This window comes from Taudactylus pleione, unplaced genomic scaffold, assembly GCF_031769625.1.
Source record: "Taudactylus pleione unplaced genomic scaffold, aTauple2 ptg001693l, whole genome shotgun sequence".
Classification (NCBI taxonomy): domain Eukaryota; kingdom Metazoa; phylum Chordata; class Amphibia; order Anura; family Myobatrachidae; genus Taudactylus; species Taudactylus pleione.
The window spans coordinates 314,953-335,588 of NW_028286090.1; the positions used below are offsets into that span (position 1 = coordinate 314,953).

The following is a 20,636-nucleotide window of genomic DNA, read 5'->3' on the forward strand; positions in this document are numbered from 1 at the left end:
GAGCAGCCTCTGTTCCCTATAGATGTAACCCTGCAGGGGAGGAGCAGCCTCTGTTCCCTATAGATGTAACCCTGCAGGGGAGGAGCAGCCTCTGTTCCCTATAGATGTAACCCTGCAGGGGAGGAGCAGTAACTGTTCCCTATAGATGTAACCTTGCAGGGGAGGGGCAGCCTCTGTTCCCTATAGATGTATCCCTGCAGGGGAGAGGCAGCCTCTGTTCCCTATCGATGTAACCTTGCAGGGGAGGGGCAGCCCCTGTTCTCTACAGATGTAATCCTGCAGGGGGAGGGGCAGCCTCTTTGTCCTATAGATGTAACCCTGCAGGGGGAGGGGCAGCCCCTTTGTCCTATAGATGTATCCCTGCAGGGGGAGGGGCAGCCTCTGTTTCCTATAGATGTAAACTTGCAGGGGGTGGGCAGCCTCTTTGCCCTTAAGATCCCTACTGCCTCAGTGCCCTATAGATGTAACCCTACAGAGGGGGGATCTATCCCATACTGTCTTCTTTCTATCGATCACCCTGCTGGAGAAGGTTCATAGCTCTGTATTACCCTGTAGTGGGAGTGGCACTGTTGCCCTCTAGGGGGTGGGGCAGCTTGTGTTACCCATGCGGGGGAGTGCAGTGTTTCTGTGTATTAGACCGTCACACTGGAAGTGGTAATATACATTTATATAGAAGTCACAGAAGGTGCACAGTGGTCATACAGCGTATTACATTGAAGCACATATTGCCTGCCGGTTCCTCTATAGGTTCCATAGCGGGTAATCCCTACATCTAACACTGCAGACATGATAAAGCACAAGGGTTTGTATTAGTCCTGCAATGGCAGCTCGCTCGCTGACTGGAGCCACAGGTGAAGTGGTTTTTGTTTGGAGGGAGAATAAGCTGAGATGCTGTAAGATTAGAGATGTCCCAGTCCATGGGGGGGGACCCTTCTATCTGCCCAGGTGTGTGGGGTAGACACTCTCTGGAGTCGCTTCCGGAGCTCCCGCTGAGCCCCACTCGTACTCTGCGCTGTGTACACACGGCAGGTTAGGATTGGCCTTCTGTACCACCGAGATGTGACAGGTCCGAGGGTCGTACCGAGCTTCACACCATGAGGGAAAGTCAATGGGATGCTGGGTGCTAGAGGAAAACATGACACGCAGTTACTCACTCCATCCTCCCAACTGCCATATTTGTGTGTAAATAAAATCTATATTTATATGTAATCTGAGCTCTTTGCGCCTTATTATTACTGCGCCATACAGGATATACACGTAGTAGCAATGTAATAGACAAGGGGTGAGGGTGACTAACTGCGAGGGACATGTATCAACCCATAGCAACCAATCAGCTTGGAGGTTGCATCTTATAGCATTGATAGGCGGCCCACTAACCGTGTAAGGGCTGCACATAGACACCTGACATAGATATCTGCAAATACGGCCATCATCTGCTTGTGCACTCGGGTCCCGGCGGCCAGGGGGCGGGGCGGGGGCAGATCCCGCCCCCCTCCTCACGGATGCCGCTGTGTGTTCTGCAGACCGCCCATACACACATGCCGATAGACAGATATGTCTGCAGACCGCCCGTACACGTCGATGGACAGATATGTCTACAGACCGCCCGTACACGTGCCGATGGACAGATGTCTGCAGACCACCCGTACACATGTACCGATAGACAGATATGCCTACAGACCGCCCGTACACGTGCCGATGGACAGATGTCTGCAGACCACCCGTACACATGTGCCGATAGACAGATATGCCTACAGACCACCCGTACACACGTGCCGATGGACAGATATGTCTGCCGACCGCCTTTACACATGTGTTGGTGGACAGATATGTCTGCAGACCACCCGTACACACATGCCGATAGACCGATATATCTGCAGACCACCCGTACACATGTGCCGATGGACAGATATGTCTACAGACCGCCCGTACACATGTGCCGATGGACAGATATGTCTGCAGACCACCCGTACACACGTGCCGATGGACAGATATGTCTGCTGACCACCCATACACATGTGCCGATGGACAGATATGTCTGCAGACCGCCTTTACACATGTGCCGATGGACAGATATGTCTGCAGACCACCCGTACACACGTGCCGATGGACAGATATGTCTGCAGACCGCCCATACTCACGTGCCGATAGACAGACATGTCTGCAGACCACCTTTACACACGTGCCGATGGACAGATATGTCTACAGACCACCTGTACACACGTGCTGATGGATAGATATGTCTGCAGACCACCTGTACACACGTACCGATGGACAGATATGTCTGCAGACCACCCGTACACACGTACCGATGGACAGATACTGTATGTCTGCAGACTACCCGTACACATGTACTGACGGACAGATATGTCTGCAGACCACCCGTACACACGTGCAGACGGACAGATATGTCTGCAGACCACCCGTACACACGTGCCGATGGACAGATACTGTATGTCTGCAGACCACCCGTAAACACACGTGCCGATGGACAGATACTGTATGTCTGCAGACCACCCGTACACATGTACTGACGGACAGATATGTCTGCAGACCATCCATACACACATGCTGACGGACAGATATGTCTGCAGACCACCCATGCACACGTGCCGATGGACAGATATGTCTGCAGACCACCCGTACACACGTGCCGATGGACAGATACTGTATGTCTGCAGACCACCCGTACACATGTACTGACGGGCAGATATGTCTGCAGACCACCCGTACACACGTGCTGACGGACAGATATGTCTGCAGACCACCCATGCACACGTGCCGATGGACAGATATGCCTACAGACCACTCGTACACACGTGCCGATGGACAGATATGTCTGCCGACCGCCTTTACACATGTGCTGGTGGACAGATATGTCTGCAGACCACCCGTACACACATGCCGATAGACCGATATGTCTGCAGACCACCCGTACACATGTGCCGATGGACAGATATGTCTGCTGACCACCCATACACATGTGCCGATGGACAGATATGTCTGCAGACCGCCTTTACACATGTGCCGATGGACAGATATGTCTGCAGACCACCCGTACACATGTGCCGATGGACAGATATGTCTGCAGACCACCCGTACACATGTGCCGATGGACAGATATGTCTGCAGACCACCCGTACACACGTGCCGATGGACAGATACTGTATATCTGCAGACCACCCGTACACACGTGCCGATGGACAGATACTGTATGTCTGCAGACCACCCGTACACATGTACTGACGGACAGATATGTCTGCAGACCACCCGTACACACGTGCTGACGGACAGATATGTCTGCAGACCACCCATGCACACGTGCCGATGGACAGATATGTCTGCAGACCACCCGTACACATGTGCCGATGGACAGATACTGTATATCTGCAGACCACCCGTACACACGTGCCGATGGACAGATACTGTATGTCTGCAGACCACCCGTACACACGTGCCGATGGACAGATACTGTATATCTGCAGACCACCCGTACACACGTGCCGATGGACAGATACTGTATGTCTGCAGACCACCCGTACACACGTGCCGATGGACAGATACTGTATATCTGCAGACCACCCGTACACACGTGCCGATGGACAGATACTGTATGTCTGCAGACCACCCGTACACATGTACTGAAGGACAGATATGTGCAGACCACCCATACACACGTGCCGATGGACAGATATGTCTGCAGACCGCCTTTACACATGTGCCGATGGACAGATATGTCTGCAGACCACCCGTACACATGTGCCGATGGACAGATATGTCTGCAGACCGCCTTTACACATGTGCTGATGGACAGATATGTCTGCAGACCGCCTTTACACATGTGCCGATGGACAGATATGTCTGCAGACCACCCGTACACACGTGCCGATGGACAGATATGTCTGCAGACCACCCGTACACATGTGCCGATGGACAGATATGTCTGCAGACCACCCGTACACACGTGCCGATGGACAGATATGTCTGCAGACCGCCCATACACACGTGCCGATAGACAGATATGTCTGCAGACCATCTTTACACGTGCCGATGGACAGATATGTCTACAGACCACCCATGCACACGTGCCGATGGACAGATATGTCTGCAGACCACCCGTGTACACGTGCCGATGGACAGATATGTCTGCAGACCACCTGTACACACGTACCGATGGACAGATATGTCTGCAGACCACCCGTACACACGTACCGATGGACAGATACTGTATGTCTGCAGACTACCCGTACACATGTACTGACGGACAGATATGTCTGCAGACCACCCGTACACACGTGCTGACGGACAGATATGTCTGCAGACCACCCATGCACACGTGCCGATGGACAGATATGTCTGCAGACCACCCGTACACATGTGCCGATGGACAGATATGTCTGCAGACCACCCGTGTACACGTGCCGATGGACAGATATGTCTGCAGACCACCCGTACACACGTGCCGATGGACAGATACTGTATATCTGCAGACCACCCGTACACACGTGCCGATGGACAGATACTGTATGTCTGCAGACCACCCGTACACACGTGCCGATGGACAGATACTGTATGTCTGCAGACCACCCGTACACATGTACTGACGGACAGATATGTCTGCAGACCACCCGTACACACGTGCTGACGGACAGATATGTCTGCAGACCACCCATGCACACGTGCCGATGGACAGATATGTCTGCAGACCACCCGTACACGTGCCGATGGACAGATATGTCTGCAGACCACCCGTACACACGTGCCGATGGACAGATACTGTATGTCTGCAGCTATATCTGTCTATCGGCTGTGCAGCACAGCCAATGCGATATGTCGGTGTACAACAACGTTCACCGACATATCGTGGGTACACACTGGCTGACGGGCAGCAGATATATTGGCCGATCAATTGCTCGGCCAATGTATCTGTCAGTGTGTACCCAGCATTACTCTCAGTAACGAAGTTACATTAATACAATCAGCAAAGGAGACACCTATCTGTAATAAGATATCAGCAAGTACTGCATGCTACAACAGCCCAATGTGACCACTTAGCAATAAGGAGCTGGCACTGCTAGGGCATCATGCCGCCCAAGGGCCAGGACTTGCTATATGATAACTAGAAGCTATGGGCAACTTCTCTACTTTATAGAAGTTTTGGTCTCTAGTTGGGCTAGTGGAGGCCAGATTCCTAGGTGAAGGCTGCAGCTCCATACATGGGACAACGCTGTCATAGCAGCAGGGTTGGACTGACCTACAGGGGTACAGGGGAGATCCTCAGTGCCTGCAAGCCCATTCCCTTCTCTAGGGGTCAGGATCCAGACTGTGTACTCATATTATACATTGTTACTCTATTGTGTAATTATTATTCACATGTTATATTATACTGTGTTCCCAGAACTTTAGATGTAATCACTACAGTGCATTACTATTATTAGTTTAGTACATTATAATGCATGAATTATCAGTATTTACTATATATATATATATATATATATATATATATATAAAGGTGCTCAGACCGTGCACCCTAATAGATATCCAAGTCTCTGTGCTGGCTGGCCATACCCTTAAAGCATGGGCCCCTACCACTGCATTTCCCTGGTAGGCCCTTCATACCCCAGCACGATACTGCATAGTAGGGTAACTGGCCTGCACTGGTTTATGTGAGCTTCTAGATGTGTGTCATGGTCATTTCACAAAGCATAGATTATAGCAGTCACAGAGCATATATTAGAGCAGTCACAAAGCCTAGATTAGAGCAGTGGCACAGCCTAGATTAGAGCAGTCACAAAGCATAGATTATAGCAGTCACAGAGCATAGATTAGAGCAGTCACAAGGCATAGATTAGAGCAGTGGCACAGTATAGATTAGAGCAGTGGCACAGCATAGATTAGAGCAGTCACAAAGCATAGATTAGAGCAGTCACAGAGCATAGATTAGAGCAGTCACAAGGCATAGATTAGACCTGTGGCACAGTATAGATTAGAGCAGTCACAAAACAGATTAGAGCAGTCACAAAGCATAGATTAAAGCAGTGGCACAGCATAGATTAGAGCAGTGGCACAGCCTAGATTAGAGCAGTGGCACAGCCTAAATTAGAGCAGTCACAAAGCATAGATTAGAGCAGTCACAGCATAGATTAGAGCAGTCACAGCATTGATTAGAGCAGTTACAAAGCATAGATTAGAGCAGTGGCACAGCATAGATTAGAGCAGTCACAAAGCATAGATTAGAGCAGTCACAAAGCATAGATTAGACCAGTCACAAAGCATAAATTAGAGCAGTCACAAAGCATAGATTAGAGCAGTCACAAAGCATAGATTAGAGCAGTCAAAAAACATAGATTAGAGCAGTGGCACACCATAGATTAGAGCAGTGGAACAGCCTAGATTAGAGCAGTCACAAAGCATAGATTATAGCAGTCACAGAGCATAGATTAGAGCAGTCACAAGGCATAGATTAGAGCAGTGGCACAGTATAGATTAGAGCAGTGGCACAGCATAGATTAGAGCAGTCACAAAGCATAGATTAGAGCAGTCACAGAGCATAGATTAGAGCAGTCACAAGGCATAGATTAGACCTGTGGCACAGTATAGATTAGAGCAGTCACAAAACAGATTAGAGCAGTCACAAAGCATAGATTAAAGCAGTGGCACAGCCTAGATTAGAGCAGTGGCACAGCCTAGATTAGATCAGTGGCACAGCCTAAATTAGAGCAGTCACAAAGCATAGATTAGAGCAGTCACAAAGCATAGATTAGAGCAGTCACAGCATAGATTAGAGCAGTCACAAAGCATAGATTAGAGCAGTCACAAAGCATAGATTAGATCAGTCACAAAGCATAGATTAGAGCAGTCACAAAGCATAGATTAGAGCAGTGGCACAGCATAGATTAGATCAGTCACAAAGCATAGATTAGAGCAGTGGCACAGCATAGATTAGATCAGTCACAAAGCATAGATTAGAGCAGTGGCACAGCATAGATTAGAGCAGTCACAAAGCATAGATTAGAGCAGTGGCACAGCATAGATTAGAGCAGTCACAAAGCATAGATTAGAGCAGTGGCACAGCATAGATTAGAGCAGTCACAAAGCATAGATTAGAGCAGTGGCACAGCATAGATTAGACCAGTCACAAAGCATAGATTAGAGCAGTGACACAGCATAGATTAGAGCAGTGACTGTGTACACATTATACATCTTTTTTGCAGCCGCAGTAAAAATTCCCTCTTGATGCGCCACGTTCCGTGAGACTCTCGTAGAACACATCTTTTTCTCCAAAAATGAGTCTAATGCTGGCCATACACGAGCACGTGCCGATTGCCCGATTTTAGATGCGTCGTACAATGAATTGTGTGGAAATTGTGTAGTATTTAGGTAGGATACGATCCGATGTGCGCTCCCGTCACTCTTAAAACGTATCGTATGATTAGATGTGCAGCCCATATTATCTATCGTAATCATATGCAGATCGTGCCGTGTATTTGTGCATGCGATGCATTGTTCGTCCGACCGGCGTCATTTGAGTGACTGTACGGAGAGATGATGATCAGTATTTCAGCAGGCACACGATCAATAGCATTGTCTGATCATATGTACATCGTGTGTCCAAAGCACCAAATCGTATGGCCGGGACTGTCAGGGAGCTGCCGGGGAGATCAAGGGAAATCGTAAAATGAATCTCATCTTATGCTGGTCGTACTAGTGTATGAGCAGCATAAAACACAATGCGACACCGGTATATCTGTGTGCTACTGAGTCTGTGAATCTGTATATGAAGTGCTACAATGTAGCGGCCGCAGCTTTTTCATTCCAAATTCCTTTGTGCTTCATATACAGAATCAGGAGCACACAGATATACAGGGGTCACATATCACATTACTCAGAGCAGTCTCCTATATACAGACTCAGGAGCACACAGATATACAGGTGTCACATATCACATTACTCAGCACTGTCTCCCATATACAGACTTAGGAGCACACAGATATACAGGGGTCACATATCACATTACTCAGCACAGTCTCCTATATACAGACTCAGGAGCTCACAGATATACAGGTGTCACATATCACATTACTCAGCGCAGTCTCCTATATACAGACTCAGGAGCAAACAGATATACAGGTGTCACATATCACATTACTCAGCGCAGTCTCCCATATACAGACTCAGGAGCACACAGATATACAGATGTCACATTACTCAGCGCAGTCTCCCATATACAGACTCAGGAGCACACAGATATACAGGTGTCACATATCACATTACTCAGCGCAGTCTCCCATATACAGACTCAGGAGCACACAGATATACAGATGTCACATTACTCAGCGCAGTCTCCCATATACAGACTCAGGAGCACACAGATATACAGGTGTCACATATCACACTACTCAGCGCAGTCTCCCATATACAGACTCAGGAGCACACAGATATACAGGTGTCACATATCACATTACTCAGCGCAGTCTCCCATATACAGACTCAGGAGCACACAGATATACAGGTGTCACATATCACATTACTCAGCACTGTCTCCTATATACAGACTCAGGAGCACACAGATATACAGGTGTCACATATCACATTACTCAGCACAGTCTCCCATATACAGACTCAGGAGCACACAGATATACAGGTGTCACATATCACATTACTCAGCGCAGTCTCCCATATAAAGACTCAGGAGCACACAGATATACAGGTGTCACATATCACATTACTCAGCGCAGTCTCCCATATACAGACTCAGGAGCACACAGATATACAGGTGTCACATATCACATTACTCAGCGCAGTCTCCCATATACAGACTCAGGAGCACACAGATATACAGGTGTCACATTACTCAGCGCAGTCTCCATATACAGACTCAGGAGCACACTGATATACAGGTGTCACATATCGCATTACTCAGCGCAGTCTCCATATACAGACTCAGGAGCACACAGATATACAGGTGTCACATATCGCATTACTCAGCGCAGTCTCCATATACAGACTCAGGTGCACACAGATATACAGGTGTCACATATCGCATTACTCAGCGCAGTCTCCCATATACAGACTCAGGAGCACACAGATATACAGGTGTCACATATCGCATTACTCAGCGCAGTCTCCCATATACAGACTCAGGAGCACACAGATATACAGGTGTTACATATCGCATTATTCAGCGCAGTCTCCCATATACAGACTCAGGAGCACACAGATATACAGGTGTCACATATCACATTACTCAGCGCAGTCTCCCATATACAGACTCAGGAGCACACAGATATACAGGTGTCACACATCGCATTACTCAGCGCAGTCTCCCATATACAGACTCAGGAGCACACAGATATACAGGTGTCACACATCGCATTACTCAGCGCAGTCTCCCATATACAGACTCAGGAGCACACAGATATACAGGTGTCACATATCACATTACTCAGTGCAGTCTCCTATATACAGACTCAGGAGCACACAGATATACAGGTGTCACATATCACATTACTCAGCGCAGTCTCCCATATACAGACTCAGGAGCACACAGATATACAGGTGTCACATATCGCATTACTCAGCGCAGTCTCCCATATACAGACTCAGGAGCACACAGATATACAGGTGTCACATATCGCATTACTCAGCGCAGTCTCCCATATACAGACTCCGGAGCACACAGATATACAGGTGTCATATATCAACTCAGCGCAGTCTCCCATATACAGACTCAGGAGCACACAGATATACAGGTGTCACATATCACATTACTCAGCGCAGTCTCCCATATACAGACTCAGGTACACACAGATATACAGGTGTCACATATCACATTACTCAGCGCAGTCTCCCATATACAGACTCAGGAGCACACAGATATACAGGTGTCACTTATCACATTACTCAGCGCAGTCTCCTATATACAGACTCAGGAGCACACAGATATACAGGTGTCACATATCACACTACTCAGCGCAGTCTCCCATATACAGACTCAGGAGCACACAGATATACAGGTGTCACATATCACATTACTCAGCGTAGTCTCCATATACAGACTCAGGAGCACACAGATATACAGGTGTCACATATCACATTACTCAGCGCAGTCTCCCATATAAAGACTCAGGAGCACACAGATATACAGGTGTCACATATCACATTACTCAGCGCAGTCTCCCATATAAAGACTCAGGAGCACACAGATATACAGGTGTCACATATCACATTACTCAGCACAGTCTCCTATATACAGACTCAAGAGCACACAGATATACAGGTGTCACATATTATATTACTCAGCGCAGTCTCCCATATACAGACTCAGGAGCACACAGATATACAGGTGTCACATATGACATTACTCAGCGCAGTCTCCCATATACTGACTCAGGAGCACACAGATATACAGGTGTCACATTACTCAGCACAGTCTCCTATATACAGACTCAGGAGCACACAGATATACAGGTGTCACATATCACATTACTCAGCGCAGTCTCCCATATACAGACTCAGGAGCACACAGATATACAGGTGTCACATATCACATTACTCAGCGCAGTCTCCTATATACAGACTCAGGAGCACACAGATATACAGGTGTCACATATCACATTACTCAGCGCAGTCTCCCATATACAGACTCAGGAGCACACAGATATTCAGGTGTCACATATCACATTACTCAGCGCAGTCTCCATATACAGACTCAGGAGCACACAGATATACAGGTGTCACATATCACATTACTCAGCGCAGTCTCCATATACAGACTCAGGAGCACACAGATATACAGGTGTCACATATCACATTACTCAGCGCAGTCTCCCATATACAGACTCAGGAGCACACAGATATACAGGTGTCACATTACTCAGCGCAGTCTCCATATACAGACTCAGGAGCACACAGATATACAGGTGTCACATATCACATTACTCAGCGCAGTCTCCTATATACAGACTCAGGAGCACACTGATATACAGGTGTCACATATCGCATTACTCAGCGCAGTCTCCATATACAGACTCAGGAGCACACAGATATACAGGTGTCACATATCGCATTACTCAGCGCAGTCTCCATATACAGACTCAGGTGCACACAGATATACAGGTGTCACATATCGCATTACTCAGCGCAGTCTCCCATATACAGACTCAGGAGCACACAGATATACAGGTGTCACATATCGCATTACTCAGCGCAGTCTCCCATATACAGACTCAGGAGCACACAGATATACAGGTGTTACATATCGCATTATTCAGCGCAGTCTCCCATATACAGACTCAGGAGCACACAGATATACAGGTGTCACATATCACATTACTCAGCGCAGTCTCCCATATACAGACTCAGGAGCACACAGATATACAGGTGTCACACATCGCATTACTCAGCGCAGTCTCCCATATACAGACTCAGGAGCACACAGATATACAGGTGTCACACATCGCATTACTCAGCGCAGTCTCCCATATACAGACTCAGGAGCACACAGATATACAGGTGTCACACATCGCATTACTCAGCGCAGTCTCCCATATACAGACTCAGGAGCACACAGATATACAGGTGTCACATATCACATTACTCAGTGCAGTCTCCTATATACAGACTCAGGAGCACACAGATATACAGGTGTCACATATCACATTACTCAGCGCAGTCTCCCATATACAGACTCAGGAGCACACAGATATACAGGTGTCACATATCGCATTACTCAGCGCAGTCTCCCATATACAGACTCAGGAGCACACAGATACACAGGTGTCACATATCACATTACTCAGCGCAGTCTCCCATATACAGACTCAGGAGCACACAGATATACAGGTGTCACATATCGCATTACTCAGCGCAGTCTCCCATATACAGACTCAGGAGCATACAGATATACAGGTGTCACATATCGCATTACTCAGCGCAGTCTCCCATATACAGACTCCGGAGCACACAGATATACAGGTGTCATATATCAACTCAGCGCAGTCTCCCATATACAGACTCAGGAGCACACAGATATACAGGTGTCACATATCACATTACTCAGCGCAGTCTCCCATATACAGACTCAGGTACACACAGATATACAGGTGTCACATATCACATTACTCAGCGCAGTCTCCCATATACAGACTCAGGAGCACACAGATATACAGGTGTCACTTATCACATTACTCAGCGCAGTCTCCTATATACAGACTCAGGAGCACACAGATATACAGGTGTCACATATCACACTACTCAGCGCAGTCTCCCATATACAGACTCAGGAGCACACAGATATACAGGTGTCACATATCACATTACTCAGCGTAGTCTCCATATACAGACTCAGGAGCACACAGATATACAGGTGTCACATATCACATTACTCAGCGCAGTCTCCCATATAAAGACTCAGGAGCACACAGATATACAGGTGTCACATATCACATTACTCAGCACAGTCTCCCATATACAGACTCAGGAGCACACAGATATACAGGTGTCACATATCACATTACTCAGCGCAGTCTCCCATATACAGACTCAGGAGCACACAGATATACAGGTGTCACATATCACATTACTCAGCGTAGTCTCCATATACAGACTCAGGAGCACACAGATATACAGGTGTCACATATCACATTACTCAGCGCAGTCTCCCATATAAAGACTCAGGAGCACACAGATATACAGGTGTCACATATCACATTACTCAGCACAGTCTCCCATATACAGACTCAGGAGCACACAGATATACAGGTGTCACATATCACATTACTCAGCGCAGTCTCCCATATACAGACTCAGGAGCACACAGATATACAGGTGTCACATATCACATTACTCAGCACAGTCTCCTATATACAGACTCAAGAGCACACAGATATACAGGTGTCACATATTATATTACTCAGCGCAGTCTCCCATATACAGACTCAGGAGCACACAGATATACAGGTGTCACATATGACATTACTCAGCGCAGTCTCCCATATACAGACTCAGGAGCACACAGATATACAGGTGTCACATTACTCAGCACAGTCTCCTATATACAGACTCAGGAGCACACAGATATACAGGTGTCACATATCACATTACTCAGCGCAGTCTCCTATATACAGACTCAGGAGCACACAGATATACAGGTGTCACATATCACATTACTCAGCACAGTCTCCTATATACAGACTCAGGAGCACACAGATATACAGGTGTCACATATCACATTACTCAGCGCAGTCTCCTATATACAGACTCAGGAGCACACAGATATACAGGTGTCACATATCACATTACTCAGCGCAGTCTCCTATATACAGACTCAGGAGCACACAGATATACAGGTGTCACATATCACATTACTCAGCGCAGTCTCCATATACAGACTCAGGAGCACACAGATATACAGGTGTCACATATCACATTACTCAGCGCAGTCTCCCATATACAGACTCAGGAGCACACAGATATACAGGTGTCACATTACTCAGCGCAGTCTCCATATACAGACTCAGGAGCACACTGATATACAGGTGTCACATATCGCATTACTCAGCGCAGTCTCCATATACAGACTCAGGAGCACACAGATATACAGGTGTCACATATCGCATTACTCAGCGCAGTCTCCATATACAGACTCAGGTGCACACAGATATACAGGTGTCACATATCGCATTACTCAGCGCAGTCTCCCATATACAGACTCAGGAGCACACAGATATACAGGTGTCACATATCGCATTACTCAGCGCAGTCTCCCATATACAGACTCAGGAGCACACAGATATACAGGTGTTACATATCGCATTATTCAGCGCAGTCTCCCATATACAGACTCAGGAGCACACAGATATACAGGTGTCACATATCACATTACTCAGCGCAGTCTCCCATATACAGACTCAGGAGCACACAGATATACAGGTGTCACACATCGCATTACTCAGCGCAGTCTCCCATATACAGACTCAGGAGCACACAGATATACAGGTGTCACACATCGCATTACTCAGCGCAGTCTCCCATATACAGACTCAGGAGCACACAGATATACAGGTGTCACATATCACATTACTCAGTGCAGTCTCCTATATACAGACTCAGGAGCACACAGATATACAGGTGTCACATATTATATTACTCAGCGCAGTCTCCCATATACAGACTCAGGAGCACACAGATATACAGGTGTCACATATCACATTACTCAGCGCAGTCTCCCATATACAGACTCAGGAGCACACAGATATACAGGTGTCACATTACTCAGCACAGTCTCCTATATACAGACTCAGGAGCACACAGATATACAGGTGTCACATATCACATTACTCAGCGCAGTCTCCTATATACAGACTCAGGAGCACACAGATATACAGGTGTCACATATCACATTACTCAGCGCAGTCTCCTATATACAGACTCAGGAGCACACAGATATACAGGTGTCTCATATCACATTACTCAGCGCAGTCTCCCATATACAGACTCAGGAGCACACAGATATACAGGTGTCACATATCACATTACTCAGCGCAGTCTCCCATATACAGACTCAGGAGCACACAGATATACAGGTGTCACATATCACATTACTCAGCGCAGTCTCCTATATACAGACTCAGGAGCACACAGATATTCAGGTGTCACATATCACATTACTCAAAGCAGTCTCCATATACAGACTCAGGAGCACACAGATATACTGGTGTCACATATCACATTACACAGCACAGTCTCCTATATACAGACTCAGGAGCACACAGATATACAGGTGTCACATATCACATTACTCAGCGCAGTCTCCCATATACAGACACAGGAGCACACAGATATACAGGTGTCACCTATCACATTACTCAGCACAGTCTCCTATATACAGACTCAGGAGCACATATATATACAGGTGTCACATATCACATTACTCAGCACAGTCTCCCATATACAGACTCAGGAGCACACAGATATACAGGTGTCACATATCACATTACTCAGCACAGTCTCCTATATACAGAGTCAGGAGCACACAGATATACAGGTGTCACATATCACATTACTCAGAGCAGTCTCCTATATACAGACTCAGGAGCACACAGATATACAGGTGTCACATATCACATTACTCAGCGCAGTCTCCCATATACAGACTCAGGAGCACACAGATATACAGGTGTCACATATCACATTACTCAGCGCAGTCTCCCATATACAGACTCAGGAGCACACAGATATACAGGTGTCACATATCACATTAATCCCTACAGTCTGCTGGTTCCTCCTAGTCGCATCGCATTGCGACTTAAAAGCATTTTCAAGGAAAAAAGACACCCAACGCTATTAGAGTAACATGGGACCCGTCAGATCACCCACGCCAGGTAAGTCATGCTGCATAGCGTATTGATGCTAGATGTTTGAGGACATATCTGTGTGTGTGTATATATATATATACACAGATGAGGGAGAGCGAGCCACGCACAGATCTGCAGGGAGTGTCTGGTCTGTGTACAGCAGTCTTGCTTCATGTCCTGCCTATGGATTGGATAATTGCCCCTACCTGACACATTGTAGCATAAACCCTCAGCTTGTCTGATGTGTACACTAACGTTGAGATATAGATACTCACATATCACAGCATCCTACTCCCACAGGGTGCAGGCACGTGCAGAGCTGACAGTCCCTTCCCAGCCATGACTCCCCCAATCCAAAACTCTTACCGACATAGCGACATGGAGCTGTAAAACAGGAGGACAGACGTGGTAGAGTGACACTATAAAGAGGTTTTCTCCCTTATATTAGCCCAATACACTTCTACTATATCTGTCAAATTTGTTCCTCTATCTGCTCCCTCTGTATTGTGTATTATTATAGTGTGCTGACCCCTAGCCTGCTGCATATCTCATAGTACCACATGTTACTGCCGCTCATCTCACAGTGTGCTGACCCCTATTCCACTGCGTTTCATTGTACCACCTGTTACTGCCGCTCATCAGTGTGCTGATCCCTATCCCGCTGCATATCTCATTGTGCCACCTGTTACTGCCGCTCATCTCAGTGTGCTGACCACTATCCCGATGCGTGGCTCATTGTACCACCTGTTACTGCCGCTCATCTCAGTGTGCTGACCACTATCCCGATGCGTGGCTCATTGTACCACCTGTTACTGACGCTCATCTCAGTGTGCTGACCACTATCCCGATGCGTGGCTCATTGTACCACCTGTTACTGCCGCTCATCTCAGTGTGCTGACCACTATCCGATGCATGGCTCATTGTACCACCTGTTACTGCCGCACATCTCAGTGTGCTGACCCCTATCCCGCTGCATATCTCATTGTACCACCTGTTACTGCCGCTCATCTCAGTGTGCTGACCCCTATCCTGCTGCATATCTCATTCTACCACCTGTTACTGCCGCTCATCTCACAGTGTGCTGAGCCCTATCCCGCTGCATATCTCATTGTACCACCTGTTACTGTATCTCATCTCAGTGTGCTGACCCCTATCCCGCTGCATATCTCATTCTACCACCTGTTACTGCCGCTTATCTCAGTGTGCTGACCCCTATCCCGCTGCATATCTCATTCTACCACCTGTTACTGCCGCTTATATCAGTGTGCTGACCCCTATCCCGCTGCATTTCTCATTGTACCTCCTGTTACTGCCGCTCATCTCAGTGTGCTGACCCCTATCCTGCTGCATATCTCATTGTACCTCCTGTTACTGCCGCTCATCTCAGTGTGCTGACCCCTATCCCGCTGCATTTCTCATTGTACCTCCTGTTACTGCCACTTATCTCAGTGTGCTGACCCCTATCCCACTGCATATCTCATTGTACCACCCGTTACTGCCGCTCATCTCAGTGTGCTGACCCCTATCCCGCTGCATATCTCATTCTACCACCTGTTACTGTATCTCATCTCAGTGTGCTGACCCCTATCCCGCTGCATTTCTCATTGTACCTCCTGTTACTGCCGCTCATCTCAGTGTGCTGACCCCTATCCTGCTGCATATCTCATTGTACCACCTGTTACTGCCGCTCATCTCAGTGTGCTGACCCCTATCCCGCTGCATATCTCATTCTACCACCTGTTACTGCCGCTTATCTCAGTGTGCTGACCCCTATCCCGCTGCATATCTCATTCTACCACCTGTTACTGCCGCTCATCTCAGTGTGCTGACCCCTATCCCACTGCATATCTCATTCTACCACCTGTTACTGCCGCTCATCTCACAGTGTGCTGATCCCTATCCCGCTGCATATCTCATTGTACCACCTGTTACTGTATCTCATCTCAGTGTGCTGACCCCTATCCCGCTGCATATCTCATTCTACCACCTGTTACTGCCGCTTATCTCAGTGTGCTGACCCCTATCCCGCTGCATATCTCATTCTACCACCTGTTACTGCCGCTTATATCAGTGTGCTGACCCCTATCCCGCTGCATTTCTCATTGTACCTCCTGTTACTGCCGCTCATCTCAGTGTGCTGACCCCTATCCTGCTGCATATCTCATTGTACCTCCTGTTACTGCCGCTCATCTCAGTGTGCTGACCTCTATCCCGCTGCATTTCTCATTGTACCTCCTGTTACTGCCACTTATCTCAGTGTGCTGACCCCTATCCCACTGCATATCTCATTGTACCACCCGTTACTGCCGCTCATCTCAGTGTGCTGACCCCTATCCCGCTGCATATCTCATTCTACCACCTGTTACTGTATCTCATCTCAGTGTGCTGACCCCTATCCCGCTGCATTTCTCATTGTACCTCCTGTTACTGCCGCTCATCTCAGTGTGCTGACCCCTATCCTGCTGCATATCTCATTGTACCACCTGTTACTGCCGCTCATCTCAGTGTGCTGACCCCTATCCCGCTGCATATCTCATTCTACCACCTGTTACTGCCGCTCATCTCAGTGTGCTGACCCCTATCCCGCTGCATATCTCATTGTACCACCTGTTACTGCCGCTCATCTCAGTGTGCTGACCCCTATCCTGCTGCATATCTCATTCTACCACCTGTTACTGCCGCTCATCTCAGTGTGCTGACCCCTATCCCGCTGCATATCTCATTGTACCACCTGTTACTACCGCTCATCTCACAGTGTGCTGACCCCTATCCCGCTGCATATCTCATTCTACCACCTGTTACTGCCGCTCATCTCAGTGTGCTGACCCCTATCCCACTGCATATCTCATTCTACCACCTGTTACTACCGCTCATCTCAGTGTGCTGACCCCTATCCCGCTGCATATCTCATTCTACCACCTGTTACTGCCGCTCATCTCAGTGTGCTGACCCCTATCCCACTGCATATCTCATTCTACCACCTGTTACTGCCGCTCATCTCACAGTGTGCTGACCCCTATCCCGCTGCATATCTCATTCTACCACCTGTTACTGCCGCTCATCTCAGTGTGCTGACCCCTATCCCACTGCATATCTCATTCTACCACCTGTTACTGCCGCTCATCTCAGTGTGCTGACCCCTATCCCGCTGCATATCTCATTCTACCACCTGTTACTGCCGCTCATCTCAGTGTGCTGACCCCTATCTCGCTGAAAATCTCATTCTACGTCCTGTTACTGCCGATCATCTCTGTGTGCTGACCCCTATCCCGCTGCATATCTCATTGTACCACCTGTTACTGCCGCTCATCTCAGTGTGCTGACCCCTATCCTGCTGCATATCTCATTGTACCACCTTTTACTGCCGCTCATCTCACAGTGTGCTGACCCCTATCCCACTGCATATCTCATTGTACCACCTTTTACTGCCGCTCATCTCACAGTGTGCTGACCCCTATCCCGCTGCATATCTCATTGTACCATCTGTTACTGCCACTCATCTCACAGTGTGCTGACCCCTATCCCGCTGCATATCTCATATCTCATTGTACCACCTTTTCCTGCTGCTCATCTCAGTGTGCTGACCCCTATCCCGCTGCATATCTCATTGTACCACCTGTTACTGCCCCTCATCTCAGTGTGCTGACCCCTATCCTGCATCATATCTCATTCTACCACCCGTTACTGTCGCTCTTCCCACTGTGTGCTGACCCCTATCCCACTGCATATCTCATTCTACCACCTGTTACTGCCGCTCATCTCACAGTGTGCTGACCCCTATCCCACTGCATATCTCATTCTACCACCTGTTACTGTATCTCATCTCAGTGTGCTGACCCCTATCCTGCTGCATATCTCATTGTACCACCTGTTACTGTATCTCATCTCAGTGTGCTGACCCCTGTCCCGCTGCATATCTCATTGTACCACCTGTTACTGCCGCTCATCTCAGTGTGCTGACCCCTGTCCCGCTGCATATCTCATTGTACCACCTGTTACTGCCGCTCATCTCAGTGTGCTGAGCCCTATCCCACTGCATATCTCATTCTACCAACTGTTACTGCCGCTCATCTCAGTGTGCTGAGCCCTATCCCGCTGCATATCTCATTGTACCACCTGTTACTGTATCTCATCTCAGTGTGCTGACCCCTGTCCCGCTGCATATCTCATTGTACCACCTGTTACTGCCGCTCATCTCAGTGTGCTGAGCCCTATCCCACTGCATATCTCATTCTACCAACTGTTACTGCCGCTCATCTCAGTGTGCTGAGCCCTATCCCGCTGCATATCTCATTGTACCACCTGTTACTGCCGCTCATCTCAGTGTGCTGACCCCTATCCCACTGCATATCTCATTCTACCAACTGTTACTGCCGCTCATCTCAGTGTGCTGAGCCCTATCTCGCTGCATATCTCATTGTACCTCCTTTTCCTGCCGCTCATCTCAGTGTGCTGACCCCTATCTCGCTGAAAATCTCATTCTACGTCCTGTTACTGCCGATCATCTCTGTGTGCTGACCCCTATCCCGCTGCATATCTCATTGTACCACCTGTTACTGCCGCTCATCTCAGTGTGCTGACCCCTATCATGCTGCATATCTCATTCTACCACCTGTTACTGCCGCTCATCTCAGTGTGCTGAGCCCTATCCCGCTGCATATCTCATTGTACCACCTGTTACTGCCGCTTATCTCACTGTGTGCTGACCCCTATCCCGCTGCATATCTCATTCTCATATCTCATTGTACCTCCTTTTCCTGCCGCTCATCTCAGTGTGCTGAGCCCTATCCCGCTGCATACCTCATTCTCATATCTCATTGTACCTCCTTTTCCTGCCGCTCATCTCAGTGTGCTGACCCCTATCCTGCTGCATATCTCATTGTACCACCTGTTACTGCCGCTCATCTCAGTCTGTGCTGACCCCTATCCCGCTGCATATCTCATTCTCATATCTCATTGTACCTCCTTTTCCTGCCGCTCATCTCAGTGTGCTGACCCCTATCTCGCTGAAAATCTCATTCTACGTCCTGTTACTGCCGATCATCTCTGTGTGCTGAGCCCTATCCCGCTGCATATCTCATTGTACCACCTGTTACTGCCGCTCATCTCAGTGTGCTGAGCCCTATCCCACTGCATATCTCATTCTACCACCTGTTACTGCCGCTCATCTCACAGTGTGCTGAGCCCTATCCCGCTGCATATCTCATTGTACCACCTTTTACTGCCGCTCATCTCACAGTGTGCTGACCTCTATCCCGCTGCATATCTCATTGTACCACC

At 48.1% G+C, this 20,636-nt stretch overlaps 1 protein-coding gene across 1 annotated transcript in view; it reads right to left on the reverse strand.

The window, feature by feature from the left end:
• Positions 1-925: 925 nt before the first annotated feature.
• Positions 926-20,636, reverse strand: part of MSMP (microseminoprotein, prostate associated) — a 101,297-nt gene continuing 81,586 nt past the window's right edge. Inside the window, exons 2-3 of the mRNA XM_088464584.1 lie at positions 15,632-15,740; positions 926-1,123 (exon numbers count right to left, since the gene is read on the reverse strand). Coding sequence (XP_088320710.1) covers positions 934-1,123; positions 15,632-15,740 — 299 coding nt within the window. The 3' untranslated portion in view covers positions 926-933. The remainder of the gene's footprint in view (positions 1,124-15,631; positions 15,741-20,636) is intronic.